Source organism: Terrapene carolina, unplaced genomic scaffold (genome assembly GCF_002925995.2).
Source record: "Terrapene carolina triunguis isolate 2854851 unplaced genomic scaffold, T_m_triunguis-2.0 Scaffold130, whole genome shotgun sequence".
NCBI classification, from domain to species: domain Eukaryota; kingdom Metazoa; phylum Chordata; order Testudines; family Emydidae; genus Terrapene; species Terrapene triunguis.
This window is the reverse complement of record NW_020664481.1, coordinates 5,599,587-5,619,464: the sequence shown is the minus strand read 5'-3', so window position 1 is coordinate 5,619,464 and position 19,878 is coordinate 5,599,587. Positions and strand designations below refer to the sequence as shown.

Here is a 19,878-nt window from a genome sequence, read left to right as displayed (position 1 = left end):
CCACGCCCGTGTCCCGACGTTCCACGCCCGTGTCCCGACGTTCCACGGCCCACCTGGGCTGGCACCAGTCGGTCAGAGCTACGGGCACCCTAGAAGAATTGCGCTGAGTTCGTTCGGGATGCTGGCAACTGTTTCCTTTCCGGAGAGGACGCTCCCCCCCCCTGTGCAGGGTCTCCTGCTCTGTCTTTGTCTTGTTTTTTTTCCCCCTCGCACGCGTCTTGGGGAATCTTTTAACCCAAACCAGTTGCTACACAGCTTCGCTGTGGTGGTGTTACCGCAGCTGCCCTTTGCTGATCTGAGAGGGGGCATTGCTTTCTGTGCATGGCTTTTTTGTTAGCCTAGGATACGAGACTGAACATCCGGACACTCCTCTACCCCCCAAATCCTTGACATGCTTTTTTCCTCTCTCCTTCCCCCACAAATTACTCGAGAGACGTGCTGAGCGAGTTGGGTCATGCTTGTAGCGAAGTACAGGACTAGCAGCTAGGCAAGGGGGATGGGATGGGGCTCTCTGTAGGTTGCTGCGAGCCAGTTCAGTCCGGTTTTTTCAGCTTGTGTGTTCTAGCAGAGTTCCCCACCCCCAGCTGCAGGCAAGTAAAGAATTCTCTACAAGAGACGAGAGACAAAAGAAATGGCCACTTCCTCCCACTCTGTAAATCAAACATGTTTTGATGATTTCCCTTCAGTTTACATAACCCTAGTCACTGACTCCCTTCCCCCCCCACAACCCACACGGTTTTCTAAAAATGTTAAAGCCATCCCCCAGTGTAGAAGTGCAGTCTATTTTTTTCCCATCCAGCTAAGAAGTGTGCAAGCAGTGTGAATCTGTCCCTGTTCTGTTTCTTCTGCATTAATTGTATTCCCTCATCAAACGTGCTCTGGAGGAAGGGCAATGTCCTGTGTGTGGTGATTCTGATCAAACTGGTATGAACCAGATTTCATTTAAACTCAGTTCTTCTAGGCAGTTTGTGAAGGTTTCACTAGATGTGCCAACTGCCTTTGCTAACACAGCACTGCTTATGGCTCCATTACCTTGGTCATTTTTGACTAGCAGAATCTTCTACTGGATGGACCATGTTGTACATTCATCTGCATTTGATTTCCTTGAACACTAAAATCTGTAAGGAGACCACATCTGTTGCAAAACAAGCAAGTTTGTTAGACCCACAAATGTGTAGTAGAGGTTTATTTGCCAGTTAATATGCAGCTTTCCATCAAACAATTTCAGAGGCATTTCAGGTCATTCTTGATCACGGAAGGAAAGAGAAATCTGATGAGGCGCTTACTATCCATAGTCTGATACTTTAAGGAAAAGTGCACTGGATACACCAGAGAAAACTGATCACATCTGCCAGCAGAACCTTTCATGCAGCAACATGCTTGAATGCTGATAACTTTACAAAGGTGTTTTATAAGCTGGTAATGGAGATTCTATTTAACTTCACTTTATTGGTTCACGTACCATCATCTTAAAATATTATTGTGAAATGAATTGATAGAAAATATCAAGCTGATGTACTACAGTTTGGGAAGTACTGGTTTAAGTGGAGTGACTAAAAACAGAGACTGCCTTTCTAAAGACTAGAGATTAACGACAAGTTCTAAGCACTCGTGCCACTGATACAGAAATGCCTACACGTGAAATAAATCTGTCAGTGTGTTACTCTGCTCTCCAGAGGTGAGTGTGGCTTTACACTATGATAAGAATTTAGCAAACAAGGACAAACCAGAATTGTTTTTTTTCCTCTCTCAATAAACTCTGACTTGACGCCCCCATGCCTTCATCATATAATGTGTGTAGCTTAAAATGTGGGACATGGAGTGACATGCATCTCCCTGAAAGTGGGATATGATTTGTTTTTAATGGAGTCTATTAAAAGCAGAATGGGAAATAAAATAAACTTTAACCTCAAATTTGAGGCTGCAGCCTTCACTGGCAGTTGAGGTTCCGGTTGGTTCTTTCATACTGGTCATGTCTGTACATTTGGTGTTTGGTTTTTTTCAAAATTGAGATTGGCCTAAATCTGTCTTTCACATGTGGTGAGTAAATGCTGAGGAATGTGAAAAGCCATTTGCCCTTACATCCATAGTGATCAGGTGGGTCCTTTGCTACATAAATGAGCTCTCTTCTCATCCCCTTTCAGCATCCTAAGATGCTGAGAGAGAGCACGAACATGGGTCTCCCAAGTCCCAGGCTAAACTACCTGTTCTGCCACCGATTTTCTGTGTGACCCTGGGCAAGTCACTTAATCTGTACTTCAGTTTCCCATCTGTACATAGGGGATAACGCTTCCTGTTTCACAGAGATGATGTGAGGGTAAACACACTGAAGACCATGAGGTGTTTAGATAGTATAGTAAGGTGAAGGACATGGAAATACCCAAGATACGCATGTAGTAGCAAGATGGAGCATGACCCGTTTTCTAGACTATACAGCTACCATTTCAGTAGTGTCTTCCTTTGGTAGCTGAGCTTCAAATTAAAGCCCTGCCCCTTAATCATTCTTCCTTCCATTGGAAGGTGATGAATTGTAGACACTCGCCTTGGTTGGGAATAGTTGGGTCGACCTTGTCAGTGGTGCTGGTTATTAGGGTATGAGGAATTTCTCCCAAGGCTCCCTGCTCCTGTAGCTCTATTGCCATGAAGGGTACTGAGTTTGTCGAGGGCTGTGACTAGGCAAGTCCAATTTACTAGATCATAACCTGTTCTCTCTCCCCCTCCCCCCCCCCCCTTCCTCTCCTGTATTCTACATGCTCACCTTAACACTAGATTACTGGGGAAGTGAATAGTTATCTGCAGCAGCAGGGGATGGCTGTGCCTGGGCAGATGCTAAACCAGTGATACTCAAACTGAGGCTGAGGAGCTGTGAGCGGCTCTTTAACGCGTCTCCTGTGGCTCTTTGCAGCACATGATATTAAAACACTGTGTGACTGGTTAATAATTAAATTGGGATGTTTTACTATGTTAACCAATTGTAGTGGATAAACTAATACTTGGTCATTTTGAGAATGAGAATATATATTGAGAATAAGATATATATATATATATATATATATATATATATATATAAAAGCTAAATATTTTCCCTGTCCTACTATTTAAATATGAATATATAGGATTATAGAAAATGAAACCATGAATTCACACTACTATGGCTCTTTTAGCTAATGTTGATCGCTAATTTGGCTCCTGAACCACTGAAGTCTGAGTATCACTGTCCTAAACGCACCTTGTTTCCTGTGTCTGACAGAGCATCTGTTCGATAAGTAGCAGCATAGGTGTGATCCACCTTGTGGGATGTTTCCCACAGGCAGTGTTACGGGATTCAGATTTAAATCCCTGCATGTTAATGTGTCTGGAGAAGCTTCTTGGATCAACTGTACTTCCCTGAATTGGTTTCCTTAACTAATCGTTTTGTAAATGTTTCATAGTAACAAATTATTATCTGTGCTAAGACTAGCATGAAGTTGGCTTTAAAATAGGAGAATGCTGAAGATAGTGTTTTCACTGCATCATGCTGTAGTTAGGTGCTGTGGCTACGGGCTTGTCACATGCAAACAAATAACAATTTATTGAACAGACAGGGTGTTGGCCAAAGGAAGGCGAGTCTTGTACTCTGCTCGGAAGACTTAACAAACTCTGCCTCTGGCTTGCCTGAACAGCGAGGGAATCCACAGTGGGGGACCATCTGGGAACATTTTGCCTCCAGTTCTCCAGCATCTGGGGACTGCATCTTAGCAGCCATGACGACAAATAGGAAGCGGCAGTTCCTTAGGCAGCCAGATTGAAAAACTTCTTGAATTTTGCCTGGAAACAGACCAATGTTAGATTAGAGTGTGAAGAAGAGGTGTAATGTGCCTGTGCAGAAATACTCCATTAAGCCAGTGGGCTGTGGCTTAGAAGTGGCACTGCTGCAGTTTCCTGGTTTGCCAGATGTGTGTCACTTCCAAAGTGCACATCAGGAAGGAAAGGCTGCCACACCCTAGCTAACATTAGCTGGCAGCTTTGTCTTTTCTACATACTACTTATCAGCACAGACAGGATGTTTTGATAGCCCTCAAAGAGCATAGGGTAGTTATGGGCTGCTTTGGGCTCTAACTTTCTACCACTAAATCTAGAATTGCATTTTTTTGGTAGGGCTGGCTGGAGCTTTGACCCAAAAAACCCTTCTTGTTCCCAGCCAGCTGTACTTCACTCGCAGGTTGTCAGATGTCAGCAGGGCTGACCTTGTGTCCAGAGTATGTGCCTGTAGTCCAGCTACATTAATACTTAATATTGCATACCCTGTTTTTCACAGCTAATGGTGAATAATGGGCTGTATTAAGAGGTGCTGCTTATAATTAGCTAACTGTTCTGTAAACTGTCACTTGGCTGTATGCTTGGAAGATAGTGCAGAGAACTCTGAGTGGTTGAAGTAAATGGGCATGTTTGTTTCCTTCATTATTTCTACTTACGATAGCCTGGCTGTGTGTGTCGGCTGAGGAAGAGCAGTGGAAACCGAGCACCGTACAATTCTTATTCTTTAATATTAAAGTAGCACCCTCCCGGTTACAACGGGGAGTGGGAGCCCCACTATGCTGGATGCTACACATGTCCCTGCCTCAGAGCTTGCAATGTAAGTAAATGGGACAAAGGGTGGGATAAAGGAAATACTATCCCCATTTTACAGATGAGGAATTGAGGCACATTGACTCACCTGAGGTTACCCAGGAAGTTTGTGGTAGTACTGAACCAAGATCCCGTGAGTCCCATTCCAATGCTTTATCTCTGTATCATCCATCCTCTGTAAGCATTGCATGGTGTGTACTGATTTGGAAGGATGGGAGTGATTTCAAGTGAGCCATTTTTCCTGCATCTATTTCTGAAAGTGTTTGTAAACACATCTACTTGACTGATGAGACAGACCTACAGAAAGATGGCAGTATGGTGTATGACCTTTGTCTGGGTGGTGGCTGCTCTGAAGATGTGACTGTAGCTTGCTTTCACAGGTTGTCCCAACATTAAATGTACTGTCACATTTTTAAAAAAAGTGAATATTGGAAAGTCCTATCCACTAATTTGTAGGGGTGAGAACTATCGACAAGTAATTTATCCATGAGCTTAGCCTCTTTCTGTTAAAGGACATCTTGTGTACGGCAATTTCCTCACATTTTAGAGAAGTTAGATGTTGGGGTTTTTGGTTAAACAATGGGCTGATCAAACAACTCTGCAGTCTGCAAATGTCCACTGTTAGAGCAGTGGTGTCTAAGTGTGATTTGCTGCGAGTCACATGGTGTCTAACTGAATGAGTGCACAAACATTTCTGCTGCTAATATACAAAGCATAGGGATGAAAACAAAACTGATCATGACACCATTGTTGTGTTCATCAACCTCCCTCTTGTGTCATTCACACATACTTTGTTAGCTCTTCATGGCAAGTGTGTGTGTGTGTGTGTGTGCATCCCTAGTTCCAGCACATATGTTCACAGTAATAGTAATACATACTAGTGAGGATGGTCTCATTTTGAATGGAAAAGTTGTACTCATGATGGTTCCTCCTGTGGCTTATTGATTAGCTTCTGTTTAAGACAATACTTTTAACTACTAAAGTATTAGTCCATAGTGGTGGTATAGGCTATAGGTATGTACTGCATACAGAGGAAAAAACAATTACCCTTAATACAATCTGAAAACCCAAGAAGGTAGAACATCAACACTAACTAGCACATTACACTGTCAGAAATGTTGCAAGATAAACTTATTCAAATCCTTCCAAAAAAAGTCCTTGTGGCACCTTAACAAATTAATGTGGGCATAAGCTTTTGTGGGCTAGAACCAACTTCATCATGCACATTAGGAATTGTTACTTTAAGTGAAAGTTGAGAGATCCTGAATCTAGTTCAGTAATCAAGGAACACCCTGAATGATGTCTCATGTAACATGCTTTTTTCCCCTCGTTTGCATGTTGGGTCATCCCATGGTTTAGGCTTCATGAGGATGGTAATAGAAAATACTTTGAGTCTTGTTCCACATTTAGTTGCTCTCTGTGGTATGCACAGTGGCCAACTTTCACAAATAAGCACTCTGACTTTCACAATAAACCAAAAATCAAGCTAATCCCATTTCACAACAAGGCCAAACCAAGCCAATCTCGAAGAGCCCCAACCCTATTTGACTAGATCCTCCCCCCCTCACCCCACCCCCAGCATGCACTCTGGGACTGTGGTGGGCCCACTGTGCACCCGATCCAAAAACGGCAACGAGCTGCTACAAGCCAAAGAAGCAACAAGCTAAGCCAAAAACTAGCCAACGAGCAACTCACAAGCCAATTAAGCCAAAAACGAAGCCCAATTTCTGCATTTTGTTGTTTTTTTTTTTTTTTTGGTGGGTTTGGCATGTGTGGTGGTATGTGGTCATGGACATTCCCCATTTTCTGAAGGCTCACTCCTTTGTCTTGCAGGGTTGATATCTGTACAAGAACTAAGATCAAGTAACATGGCAGCAATCCCATCAAGCGGCTCACTTGTGGCAACCCATGACTACTACAGAAGTAAGAACTGCTACGCTGTCCTTTAATGGGTGCAAAATGGAGGTGCTCACAAGCCGCACGGCAGCCGCTCGTGTGGGTGGGTGGGGAATATATCGATCTAGCACAAACACTTTTCTGTGGAGTGGGTCTTGCTAAAATAAGTCGCTGAACTCTCCTCTTATCTTGGTAGAAGTTTGTAATGCCCATGCAGAACTGCTCAAAAACACTCAAATTTGCTTTCCAACCACCATGTATTTATAGGCTCCTCTTTAACTTGCATTTCCAAGGAGCCTAAAGGAGTTGGGTGCTCATCCCTCACTGAATTTCAATGGGATTTGAGCACCCCAACTCCCTTAGATGCCTTTGGAAATGCCAGTTTGAAAGATCGGTGCTTTAGATAGCTGGGAGGTGAAAACATTATCTCCTATTCTTGCTTACTGTGTGCCCATGCCAAAGCCATCCGCTTCTGCATCCTTTCTCAATGCATAGCCAATGTACCATTTCTCTCTTGATTGTCCCTTTCAAAGAATCACCAACAGAACTCCTTCTAGGACCCGAAGTGTGGATTAATTTAGAAGTATCCGCTGATGGCAATGTCACAATGTCACGGCATTTCTGAAATAAACATGATCCATCCAGGCGCGGCTAAACTCTCTTTAAACAAAGACCATTTTTTGTTCATGCAAAACAAATGCCTGACACTGCAGTATTTTTTGTTGAAAAAGGAGGCTAAGAGCCAAGAATGGGGGTGAGTCTTATTTACTACTCAGCAGGGAAATAATGATCCACACTCCCTTAATTGTGCCAGCATTCTCTGTACTCAACCCTATGAGCTACCATACAAACAAAGGAACAATGATTTCTCAATGGGAGGTTTAACGGCTGTTTTCCTCTTCTTGAAAGCAGCTGCTTCCAGAGTTACCTTAAAGCTCCTGAGAGCATAGGGTGGGGGTGGGGTGACTAGCTAAACGCTGTGTAGAGCAAATACTTCTGCAAAAGGCAAAGTAAATAGAAAAATACAGCATGGCCCCATGAGCCTCTAGTACAGGGCCAGATCCTCAGGTGGTCTGAGCTAACATAGCGCCACTGTCCATAAAACTTTACCAAATAGCACCAGCTGAGGATTAAGAACATAAGAATGGCCGTACTGGGTCAGACCAAAGGTCCATCTAGCCCAGTATCCTGTCCTCTGACAGTGGCCAATGCCAGGTGCCCCAGAGGGAATGAACAGAACAGGGAATCCTCAAGTGATCCATCCCCTGTCGCCCATTCCCAGCTTCTGGCAAACAGGCCAGGATGGGCGGGGTGGTGTCCCCAGCCTCTAAGTTTCCCTGTAAGCCGCACGGCCATGCAGCAGCCTATTTAGCGCCATGCAGGCACTCTGGGGACCTGCTGGGGGAGGGGTGCCCCTCCCCTGGCCCCAACTCCTGGAGCGGCCTGGCCCGAGTCCCAGCCAGATCGGGGCCAGGGCAGCGCGGCTAGAGCAGTCCAGACCCAGACGTGGCCGGGGCCAGCCCAAGGCACAGACCTGCTGTGCTGGGGCCAGGGGAGGGACGCCTATCCTGCAGCCCCACAGCTCCTGTGGCGGGGACAGGTGCCTCTTCTTCCCTCCCCCCGCCCACCCACCCAGGTGCTGCTCCGGCACTGGGGGGCTTCTCTCTCCCCGCAGTAGCCCCAGAGCACCCTCCTGCACTCCCAACCCCCTCAACCCTGACCCCACCCCAGAGCCCGCATCCCCAGCCGGAGCCCTCACCCCCTGCACCCAACCCTCTGCCCCAGCTATGAGTTCCCTTCCATAATAACCCCTCGGCCCCACCCCCACCACATGAATTTTGTTATGTGATGCATCGCCTCCATATTGGTGCACATAACAAAATTCATTCCACACATGGGTGGGAAAAATTAGAGGGAACACTGATCCTAGAGAATAGGTCCATCAATGGCTATTAGCCATGAATGTATCTGGTTCTTTTTTGAACCCTGTTATAGTCTTGGCCTTCACAACATCCTCTGGCAAGGAGTTCCACAGGTTGATGGTGCGTTATGCAAAAAGATACTTCCTTTTTTTGTTTTAAACCTGCTACCTATTAATTTCATTTGGTAGCCCCTAGTTCTTGTGTTATGAGAAGGAGTAAATAACACTTCCTTATTTACTTTCTCCACACCAGTCATGATTATATAGACCTCTGTCATATCCCCCTTAGTCGTCTCTTTTCCAAGCTGAAAAGTCCCAGTCTTATTAATCTCTCCTCAGATGGAAGCCGTTCCATACCCCTAATAATTTTTGTTGCCCTTTTCTGAAACTTTTCCAATTCCAATACATCTCGTGGTCTTCTCCCCACACTCCTGTTAGAGATGCAGGATGGAGGGGGGGAAATTGATATTGTGGGACCTTGTCTCATAAAGCACCTTTCCAGCAAGCTCCTTTTGGCCATGTGGCAACTATTGTGATTTACCCTACGTCAGGCAAGTCCCTCCCGTGCAGGAATGTCTATGCTACAGTGGCGCAGCTGCTGTAGCGCTGTAGTGTAGACGCTTCCTGCATTGATTGACAGAAAAAAACCTTCCATGTAGGTAATCCCTCTCCAGGAGGCAGTAGCTAGGGTGATGGAAGAATCCATCCATTGACCTAGCTGTGTCTATGCTGGGGATTAGGTTGACCTAACCACAGTGCTCAGGAGGCAACATGTTTCACCGCTCTGAGCAACTTAGTTGGGTCAACCTAAATTTTAGGCATAGACCAGGCCTCTGTCTCACCCACACTAGAAGGGGAGACTCCCAATGTGCATCAAACCAAAACCTTCCCCCTCCCTCCATGACCTAGAATCCTACACAAGGATTATACTTGTGTCTTGCAAGAAATGGAGTGTGTTACGGTTACTTGTATCCACTTGCTGAGTGAGATGTTCCATAAAGACCTTTTCCAAATGGTTTTGTAAGGTGTTATGTCCATGTAGCACCACCTGTGTTCCAACCTGTGGCATTAACCTGCTGCTGCTTGTAATTACCTAGTTGGCTGAGAAAGCTATTTGAGGTTATTCTTTGTCCTGCGGGTGTGAAAGAATCTATTCTTAAAACACTGTGCCAGAAAATCTCCTAAAGGAACACTTACAAATGTGTGATGGCAGACATCCTTCAAACATGCTCTCATGGTTGCTGGCTAGGGTGGATGCCATTAAAAGGCTGGCCCATACCAGCCGATACTCAGAACAGGACATTAGCTGGTATGGAAACTGGTAACCGAGTCTAAGAAGCAGTAACGTGGCAAATACTTTATCTTTAATGGCAAACCATGTACTACTTGCAGTGAGGATGTTCATTACAGCAGTAGATCTAATATTGGCAGAGGGGAATGTTGGTCTGATGGGATGCAATCTTGTTCACAGGGCGTCTGGGTTCCACTTCCAGCAACAGCTCCTGTGGAAGTACTGAATACTCTGGGGAGGTTATTCCTCACCATCCGGGTAAGCACCTCTCCTACAGCCTGGACTCTCTGGCCCAGCCTCCTACGGAGGGGAACTCTTGTGGTCAAAACGCTCTTGTACCGTCTCCTTAATTTTAATACAAAATAAGCTACCCTCTCCACAGCTCTTCAGAGGATCAGTGTAGCTTCAAAAACATTCTCAGTGCTAACTAAGTACATTATCCATGGGTTCTACAGATCCATTTATAATGGCAGAAAAATCCCTATAGAGAGAGAGACTGCATAGAAGAGAACTGAAGTTGTAGTAGCTGGCGTCTACAGTGGTGCCTCATGAAGGAGTAGAGTGCCAGCTTCTTAATTTGCCCTCTTGCTTGCATGTGTAGCAAGACCACCGTGGTAATCAGGGAAGGACCTATTTCTGCTGTACCTCCTAATCAAGCTGCCTATACTTAGCGGTCATATTTCATAAGTGTTTGCTTTTCAGGTCTTCCCAAGTCTGACCCCGGTCACTGGTGGGCTAGCTTCTTTTTTGGAAAGCCAACCCATCCCATCATGACAACTGTGTCAGAATCCCCAGAGAAGTAAGTGGTTTGTTTTTAGCTCACTCAGAATATGGTAATGGGGATAAACTAAGAAGTTGGAAGGGTGGCTTGGAATATTGGAATGGCGAGGACAAGGGAGGGCTGTGTGGTGGAGGAATACAAACTGTAACTTCTTACAATTCTGCTTAGTTGCATTCTGCACTGCATATCTAGAATACTTTCCAGATGGCCTCTCCTGAAGTGCTTTGAATCTTAACAATCCACCCAGCAGCAAAGAGCTAATAGAGGCAATAGGAATCACTGTAGCTGGGGAACGGTAGCACTGTCACTTATTATTATTATTATTATTATTATTATTATTTATTATTACTAGGTGATACTAGACCTAAAACTCTGAGGCCCATATCCTCCTCAGCTGCCTAACTCCCATGGGAGTTAAGCACCTAAATACCTTTGAGGATCTGGGCCTGTCTCTTCAGATGTTGTGGAAGATGGAACATCTGTTTAACTGGGTGGAGTAGGAGAAGCTAATGGTTTGTTTGAAATAAATGGGCTTTTTGTGTAAAAGCCATCATGAACCAAATGACAGGGTGGGTTAGGGACCAACTTCTGTTGGTGAGAGAGAAGATAATTTCTCTAATATCCTGGGACTGACCCGGCTACTACAACAATGCATGTCATGAACAGACAGTCCTTCTCTGTCTGCTGAATTCTACTACAAGTTCCAGAGGAGGAAAGGATTTATTTTTCCTTTGTAGCCATTGAAAATTGGTACAATAAAAGAACCAAATGTAATGGCCCTCAAGGAAAGTGTCCTCAAAAGCTTAGTGGTCAGACCCAAGAAGTGCAGGAAAAGAGCCAGAGATTAAATGCTAGGGGGGTGATTCCAAGCCTACCTTGCACAGGCCGCAGCAGTAGAAACTGCAGGTGTGGATGTGGATTAACTAGTTTGTGTGCACACAGGGTTGCATGCAGCCCTGTGGATGCAGCAAATCAAGGGGGCGGGAGAATAGCTCTGGCTGTCTTAGCCCGTAAACAGTGGAGCTGTTGCTACCAATAAGACACTGTTGTCGGGTACACAGCTTTTTGTTGTTGCAGATGTTGCTCACTGTAGCCAGGAAGTGCTGCCCAATCTGGAGCAGTGATGGCTGAGTTTGGATGCTTCCACCATCTCTCTGGACTCGGAGACTCTCAGTAGAAGTCTGTCCTGGAATCACTGCAGTGGGAACATATGCGGAGTTCTAATGAGAGCAGGGGAGCTGCAGTTCACCAGCCTTGTATCCGAGGCAGCTGTGTCAAAGATGGCTTGCTTCTCTCGTTTTTCCTCACCCTGTGTCTCTCTTGCCTTTCAGTTCAGGAACTTTCCAGGTGGCCAACGGCATGATCACTTGTGGCCTGGCTCAGGAAGTAATGAGGAAGCGCCACGCCAGTGAGCCTAGCAAACCGAGCGCTGGGCCGTCTGCGTGAACAGGCTGGCACATCTTCCTGCTGCCCGCCTGGTTGCTGCTTCTGATCCAAACGCTAGGAGTCAGAGCCCATTTTCCACTCCCCTTCCCTGTAGAGTAGACAGGCTGCGTTAAGTATTTAGATGTAGGGTTTTTAAAAAAAAAAAAATTAAAAAAAAAAAAAAAATTTACACCATCTTTGTACCGTTTCATTAATTTGACTGTATTCTTTCCATACAGCCTTGGTAACGCTTTTTGTTTACTTGTTCAATGGAAACTAATAAACTTAAGCAGCCTTTAAAATGCTGTGTGACTTTAATTCTTTTTCTCTCCAATGTGAGCTCTGCCCTTCGCTGAGTGCTACTGCCCTGTCGTGGAGGGGCTGCTGTTACCCGGGGTTCTTTCAACCCAAAGCTCTTGGTAACTTTTACTCTGTGCGAGGTGGTGTCAGGAAATAAATCCGAGGACACACGGCCGTCCGACCGATAGATGGGTGCCACACACAGGACAACACGAGTGCTTTCACTTAAAGCTAAACTTTACTTACACAGATCTGCAACCGGTTAGTAAAACACCCCCAACCCTCAATTACTGAAGCTGAGCGTGGCTTTCGAGTGGCTCCATAACAGGCTTCTGCTGGCTAGGCTTCCGTCTGCCGGTGGGGACCCTAAAATGCATCCAGAGGGAGCGTCCCCAAAGAGCCCTTCAGAGTAAGTCCCATTACCTAGGGTTACCATATTTGAACATTCAAAAAAGAGGACACTCCACAGCGGGGGGGGGGAAACCGTTGCTGTTGCAGCTGCCCTCCTGGACATTTTTAGATATTTAAATAGGTTTACCATACATCTGTATTTTCCCGGAAAATTTTTCCGGATGACAGTTTAAGAACCAAAAAGCCTGACATGTCCAGGAAAATACGGACATATGGTAACCTTACCTAAAGTTCTTTTTTTAAAAAGAGGAGCCTGAACTAGAAATGAGCTCCGTTTCACATGTGGGTCCCAGCTGCTCCCTGTCCCCCTCATTGAAGGAGGTGTGCAGGGTTACTGCCCTGGGAACTGCAGGGCACCAGTGGATGTGCGGCCGGCTGCAGATGGGCATGGGGCAGGGCTAGCTGGAGGCAGGGGGTGCGAGGCTGGCTGCGGGCCGGTTAGGGGGTGCGGAGCTGGCTGGAGACAGGGTGCGGGGTTGGCTGGAGATGAGGGAGGGGCTGACTGGAGGTAGGGGCTGGCTGCAGGCAGGGCAGGGGGTGTGGGCATAGGCACCGACTCCATGGGTGCTCTGGGGCTGGAGCACCCATGGGGAAAAATTGGTGGCTGCAGAGCACCCACCGGCAGCTCTTCACCGCCCTGCCCCAGCTCACCTCGCCTCTGCTTAGCCTCCGCCTCCTCCCCTGAGCGTGCGCCGCCACTGCTCCGCGTCTCTCTCCCTCCTGCCCAGGCTTGCCACAGAAACAGCTGATTCGTGGCAAGCCTGGGAGGGAAGGGGGAGACGCAGAGCAGCGGCGCGCTCTGGGGAGGAGGTGGAGGTGAGCTGGGGTGGGGAGCGGTTCCTTCTTCCCCCCCCCCCCCCCCCCCCCCCCAGGTTGCTTCCTTTCCTGCAGCCCTCTTCTCCCCACCCCACCCCCAGCTCCCTTCCACTCTGCCGCCTCCTCCATCCCTTCCAGGCTTGCTGCAGAAACAGCTGATTTGCAGCAAGCCTGGGAGGGAGGGGAGTGAAGGGAAAATGCAGTGAGCCTGGGGGAGGAGGCGGGGCTGGGGATTTGGGGAAGGGATTGGAATGGGGGTGGGGTGGGGGGCGTGAGCACCCACCAGCTAGGCTTACCATGCCTCCCTATTTTCCCGGACATGTTCAGCCTTTTGGAAATTCCTCCGGGACGGCGATTTGAGAACCAAAAAGCCGGACATGTCCGGGAAAATATGGAGATATGGTAACCCTACTGTTACCTCAAACTCTTTCCCTTTATTTATACATTAGTAATACAATGACATACCCCTTAACCTTGCTTGCTTAGCAAGTTTTCTTTAAAAGGCCAAGCAAGAGATTTCCTTATGGTCATCAATTTACCAGCGGTGTTTTTGTTTGTTTTTTTTCCCCCCCAGAATGTCCATGCCTTGGCTCCCTGACAAACATTCCCGGGGGCCCATATAGACTTCCTGTTTTTCTAAAATACATAGATCAGCATTCTCAGCAGGAAGGACGCAGGGTTAAGCTGCCCTGTCTGTGGCACCCAAAACCCCCCTCCCCTCCTGTCTTGGTTATGCTGAGGCCACTGCATGACCAATTTACAACCTGCTGCCTTTAGCAATAAGCAAGAATGGCTCAGTACGGCCTGCCAACTTGACTGCTGTTAGCAACACACAATAGTGGTTCAGGCACTTCACTGGTTTGCCAAAATTTCCCTGTACGCTGCTGCTAGCATCATGCCTGCGAGTGTTTCACACATGGGACAGGGACCTGAACAAATCTCCTGGCTTCATGCTAAATGAATTTCACCTTAGCTCAGTTTCTCTTAAATCTTGGTGACAAGGAGGGGAGTTCCTCTGTGGACTATGGCTACTTACAGACAGTGACAGTATGCTTGACAAACCGCAGCTCCGGTTTAAGCAACCCCCTCAAAGTGCAGGCTCTTCCCTGGAATTGTGAACGTGCTCGATTAAGGCTTTGAAACCCCTTCGCTGCTTCTCATCAGAACGGGCAGCTATCTCTGCAGCCTTCCATAGTGGCCAGCCATGTCACTAGGTTGTCCTTTTTCCAGGTGATAGCCCCCCTCCCCCTCCAGTGTACCTGGTGTAGACTATCACTTGCCTTGCACGAGGCACAGGTAGGCGAGGACGAAGGCTCTGCCATCTGAGTAGAGGGTAGCATGATGTACTCCAGTCACTTTTCAAGGCCACTTAATTGTCCTGAGGGAATATGAAGCTTTTTTTTCTATTCAGTCATGATGAGGCAAAGAACAGAGTAATTCTTTCCTGATCATTTGGTTCTAGCAGTAGCCTGTTCTCAGCATCTGACCCATTGCTAATAAAAAAAGGTTAAAGCCCTGTCGTAAAATTCACTTCCGTTATCGGCTGCTACTTTTTGAGTCTCAGCTGCAAGGCTGGAGGCCCAATAGCCCTTTTGGCTTTCAAGCACCCAGTTCTTAATGCAGGTACAGGAGGATCTAACAAGCACTTCAAAGAGGAAACTACGCATTCTGCAACAATTAAAATGAAGACTGACCTCTGCAGTTCTGTATGCGTGTATCGATGCCCAGATGCAGGCTGAAATGCAACAAAAGGTGGTTCAGTTGCTTGACAGGCTGCATCTGTCATACGCTACATGGATGGAGCCATAAGCCCATAGTTTCTTTAAATTGCCTTTTTCTTTTAGTTACTACCTTCCAGACAAATAAGTGCATCTGCACAAAAGGCTTGTTCCATCAGCAGCTGTGCATGCCACTGCTCCAGTGAGAAATGTTAGCACTTGCCTAGACTGTACAAATTGTATGTTACAAATGCCCTGGAACCCAAACACTTGACCTACATCAATAGGAATCTCTTGTTGCTTTTGAAATTGCAGTAGTAAACTCTTCTCAGATCACTATCCTGGCTGTTGTGTCTTCAGCTAACTTTTAACAACTGTCCTGCTTAGTCGGCCTTTATCATAAGGGTTCTAGCTGGCAAGGAGCATGAAAGTTGATCTGACTGCAGCATTCCCTAATGGTCTAGTGCATTGTTTTCAGAGCAAATGAGGGCAGTGTGGCCCATGCATTGCATGGCCTTACTCTCTCAAGCACAAATCTTAAGGTGGTATTGCACAGACCAATTTTATCCAACTCCATGGTTGGAAACAATCCGTTAATTTATTTTTCTGTAAAATCTAAACCAAGATAGATTTAAAAAAAAACAAAAAAAACCCTTAAGACCTAACTTTTAAAAGTGCCCTGATTCAAATACTTCTGTCTGCTCTTGTTAGACAGCTAATGTCACTATTCCTGTGCAACATAGCCAATCGTTTGTCTGCATCTATATGCGTCAGTCAAGTCTGCATGCAGATTAGGTGCACAGCTTTGAAAACCAGGTTCGTGCAGGCCCCTTTGTGACTGAATAATCAAGTTCTAATGGCACCAATTTTCTCTGCAAGCAGTTATTTTTATCCCAAGTTAGAACAGGAAGACATTCTGAGCTATAAAGGCTTACTGGCAGATTTTTAAATTAATTTGGCAACCTCTCCCACAATTCTGAGCCAAACCAGCTCATAGTGTTCTAAGTGAAAGCAATCATCTTGTTGATGGGCCAAAAAGTTACAGCTCAATGACTTTTTTGGAAAAACACAAGCTGTGGAAAACATCTTGCTCAACTGCCCTACCCCAAATAAACATTTCTCAGTTTCTTAGAATCACAGACAGTTAGGGCTGTAAGCAACCTCAAGGAAGGCAGGGCTAGTGCACCCCTCCTGCTGAGACAGGATTAACTGGTCTTCAGTCAAAGCAAAATGTAGGTTATAAACAAATCTTAAACTAATCTATGACTAATGCCAGGGTCGTGGCGCTCAAAGTTTATGGGGAAATGTCTTTGCTCAGGTCCTTGCTGTAAATGACTTCAGAACAGTTCCGTGATGCCTTAGTCTGTATGGGCAACAGTCTCTTGGGGCTAGTGCAAAATGTGGGAGAGTAAAAGCCAAAATCTCAACTACTGTAAGCAAATGGAGAAAATAAGAGAAACCAGCAGTCGGATCTTTGCCTCACTTGTGAATGAAAACAGCTGATTACTGGTTCACTAACACATGTGATAAGGTGTCCAAAAGGGCTTGTTTTGCACTAGAACCATTGTGTAACCCAGAGTACTCCTAGAACAGTTACCAACAATTGTTGTGGTTTTTTATCTCTGTTTTGGAACACACAAATCTTTCCTTAAAAATTACATACTCATTATCTAGACCCAGTCCAGACATAAAGGGCTGACACTTTTCTCTTGTGTCTTGTAACTAAATCTGGTCTGACTCGTCCTGGTTTTGCATTTTCAATAAGAGAAGAAAAAAAAAGACCTTTTAATGTGGCTAATCCTAGAAAATCCCACAGGTGCTTAGTTACAGAAAGGCTGAGGGGTTGGAAAGAGATGCATAAAATTGGAAGATGGCATATTCAACAGGGTTTATTCTCATAGCTGACTATTCAGGCTTATTCTTCATGGGGGGAATACTGCTCTTTGTGGAAGGACATGAAGCTCTTCTCCTTTATTAAAAAGGAAAGGAGAAGATGTTTAAGTGGACGTGCACACTGAGAGTCAGAGCCTCTGCTGATGTGAATAGTGCTAGTAGTGATGCGATGTGATGTGAGTGCTAGTGACTTAACCCAATAAATCAATACTCTGTCGGGAGAGGAGGGAGTGACAATTCAGGCCAGTTCCTGTGCTTTGTAAAGTGGAAGGCAATCACGTGTGTGTTTCACAAGAGTGTGTATGACAGTGACGTGTGTAACTGCTGCCTTGGCCGATTCACTCTGCATTTAATGGGCTCCAGATGTTCTTAAAGCGTTTGAGGGAAAAATAAAATCACTTCCTCAATCAGTCTGGAATCAGTGGAAAACGGTGGCCAGAGCAACACTCGACCATTCTCGCCACATGTAGGGTGACCAGATGTCCCGATTTTATAGGGACAGTCCTGATTTTTGGGTCTTTTTCTTATATAGGCTCCTATTACCCCCCACCCCCGTCCCGATTTTTCACACTTGCTGTCTGGTCACCCTACGCCACAGACTTTCACATCACCTGAGGCTGCACTGAGCAAGCTTATGACCAGGGCCAGTATAAATTCAGGAGCAGGATCAAGGAGCCACAACTGGCTCCTTTGCAGCCCTCTCCCCTGCTCCTCTTTTCCTCCTACCCCCAGCTGTTGCCAGCAAATGTTGTGCACAGCTGGGGATCTGGGCCAAAGTGGAGTTCTGTTCCGAGTAGTGAATTTGTGGGGGTTCCTTATGTACTGTGCGTTAATAATTTCCCATCAGTGTTTCTCCATTTCCAAATAAGCTGAGGGAGGGGTTGTAATTTAGGAATTGCCAGCCCTGCACATTCAGCCTGTAGGAACACAGGGCTGGAAGGAACCTCCTGAGTCATTGAGTCCAACCCATCATATCAGCCAGTTCATACATTTGCTGTGCCTGACCTGCAAAGCAAATTGAAAAAGCCATTGAGTGTCAGCCGCTTTTCCCTCTTGACTGTATGGTATTGAGTGCTGGCTTCGTTGTTATGGGGGCGAACAGCAGGCTATCCCTGCTCAGACTAGATCAGTTTACAGTATTACACGGACGTAGCCTTCATTATGTCCAAATTTAAGTGGCGTGTCTGCAGCTGCTGACGAACTAGCCATTCAAATTAACTCTTTTCTCTCTCTCTCCCCCCACCAGTCATTTAGGAGGAGTTTGGTGCCCTAACTTCCTTGCAGAGACTGATCCGGCTATGGAAGACAGGAGTTTTACCTGCGAGATGGCTGTGCCTAATGTATGAAACATCATGCAGAATTTAATCGATTTCCAGTTTGGGTTGAAACAAAGCCTAGCAAAAGCGTTATCCATGTTCAGGGTGGGTGGAGGAAGTGGCAGTGATTATACCGTGTCCTATACGAGAAAGTTTCCCGTTAGCCCCAGGAAACAGCTGATATAGACCACCACGATTTTATGCCTCCTGCTGCACAAGTCCAGCCACTACGGGCCTGATCCTGTGTGGGGCTGACCCCTTGCAGCGCCCATTGGGGCCAGTAGGAGCCGCAGGTGCTCAGCATCTCCTGGGATCAGAAATAAAAGGAGCTAAAGGTGCTGAGAACCTTGCCGAAGCTGATCACTTGGATCAAACCATGGATGAGGGACTCTGCTGACTGTCTAAGCCCTCTTGGAGTGGCTGGCTGGCAGACAGAGAAATGTGCTCTTAAAAAAAATAATAATAACACTTTCCATGAAGGGTTCCCGGCTTGCAAAGACTGAGCCCCCGTCTTGTGTGAAAATTATACGCCCAGGGCACAGGTAACCTGAATTAAGGGCAGTTCAGAACATTGTATTTGTGGTTCTCAGCTTTGAGAACCAATGCCAGTACTGACAGCACCCAGATGGGCGGTGGCTCGTAATCTCAACCTGGGTAAATATGGTTATATGTGTTCCCTGTGTTTATTTCCCCAGAGCCCTGTGCCAAGGCAAGGGAGTGAGGTCTGAGTTTCTACAGCTGCCTTCACCATTGTAACCTTGTGACACGCTGCTTTTGCTGCCCTCAGGAAAGGGCTCAATGAAGCGAGTCCCACACGTGACTACTGAGCTTTTAAACCAGAAACCCTGCATGTTCTTTCCCTGCGGCTGGCACAGAGGGCCTGGAGATTTTCTTCTGGTCACTTCAAGCCTCCCCTCTGGCGCAAAGCAGGGCTGAGTCTCTCTTCCAGTGAAGGGAGCAGGCCAGGCGCTAGCTCCGAAACCATCCACCTCCCTGTGGCAGCAGTCGGCAGCTGGGCCAGAGGACAGGCCTAGACCTGCCCTGTGCTACTGTAACAGCCCCCTGAGCCATCGGCGGCTGGTCCAAGCTAGAACAGCTCCCGGTCGGCCCAAAGCATAGATTGCTCAAAACCAGTTTTGCACCCCACTCCCTCTGGGGTGCGTCAGATGCTCCTGGGTCTCAGTCACAGATTGGGGCCACTCTCCCCGGAGTAACTCTGGATTGACACCGGGGTCAGGATTTGTCCCTCAGCGCAGTTTGGTGCTGTCTCATGGGGGTGGGAGCAGGAAGGAATTGGGAGCAACCTAAGGTCAGCTTTAACGAGAACAATGCAAAGCAGAAAAGGACCAGGGTTAGGCCTGAAGATTTTTCCCTTATTTAAAATCCAGTCGAGCTGCCAGCTTTCTGCATCCTCATCACACTCCCTAGCTCCTCTACAGCACTCTTCCAGCTGCCCCGGCTGCCGGGCAAGCTGCGACTAAGGCTGGGGCTCTCCCGCGCGG

At 46.6% G+C, this 19,878-nt stretch overlaps 1 protein-coding gene across 1 annotated transcript in view; it reads left to right on the top strand.

Moving 5' to 3' along the window:
• Nucleotides 1-12,227, top strand: part of PPDPF (pancreatic progenitor cell differentiation and proliferation factor) — a 13,091-nt gene extending 864 nt beyond the window's left edge. Inside the window, exons 2-5 of the mRNA XM_024219204.2 lie at nt 6,442-6,531; nt 9,897-9,974; nt 10,419-10,515; nt 11,829-12,227. Coding sequence (XP_024074972.1) covers nt 6,477-6,531; nt 9,897-9,974; nt 10,419-10,515; nt 11,829-11,943 — 345 coding nt within the window. The 5' untranslated portion in view covers nt 6,442-6,476 and the 3' untranslated portion in view covers nt 11,944-12,227. The remainder of the gene's footprint in view (nt 1-6,441; nt 6,532-9,896; nt 9,975-10,418; nt 10,516-11,828) is intronic.
• The last annotated feature ends 7,651 nt before the right edge of the window (nt 12,228-19,878 follow it).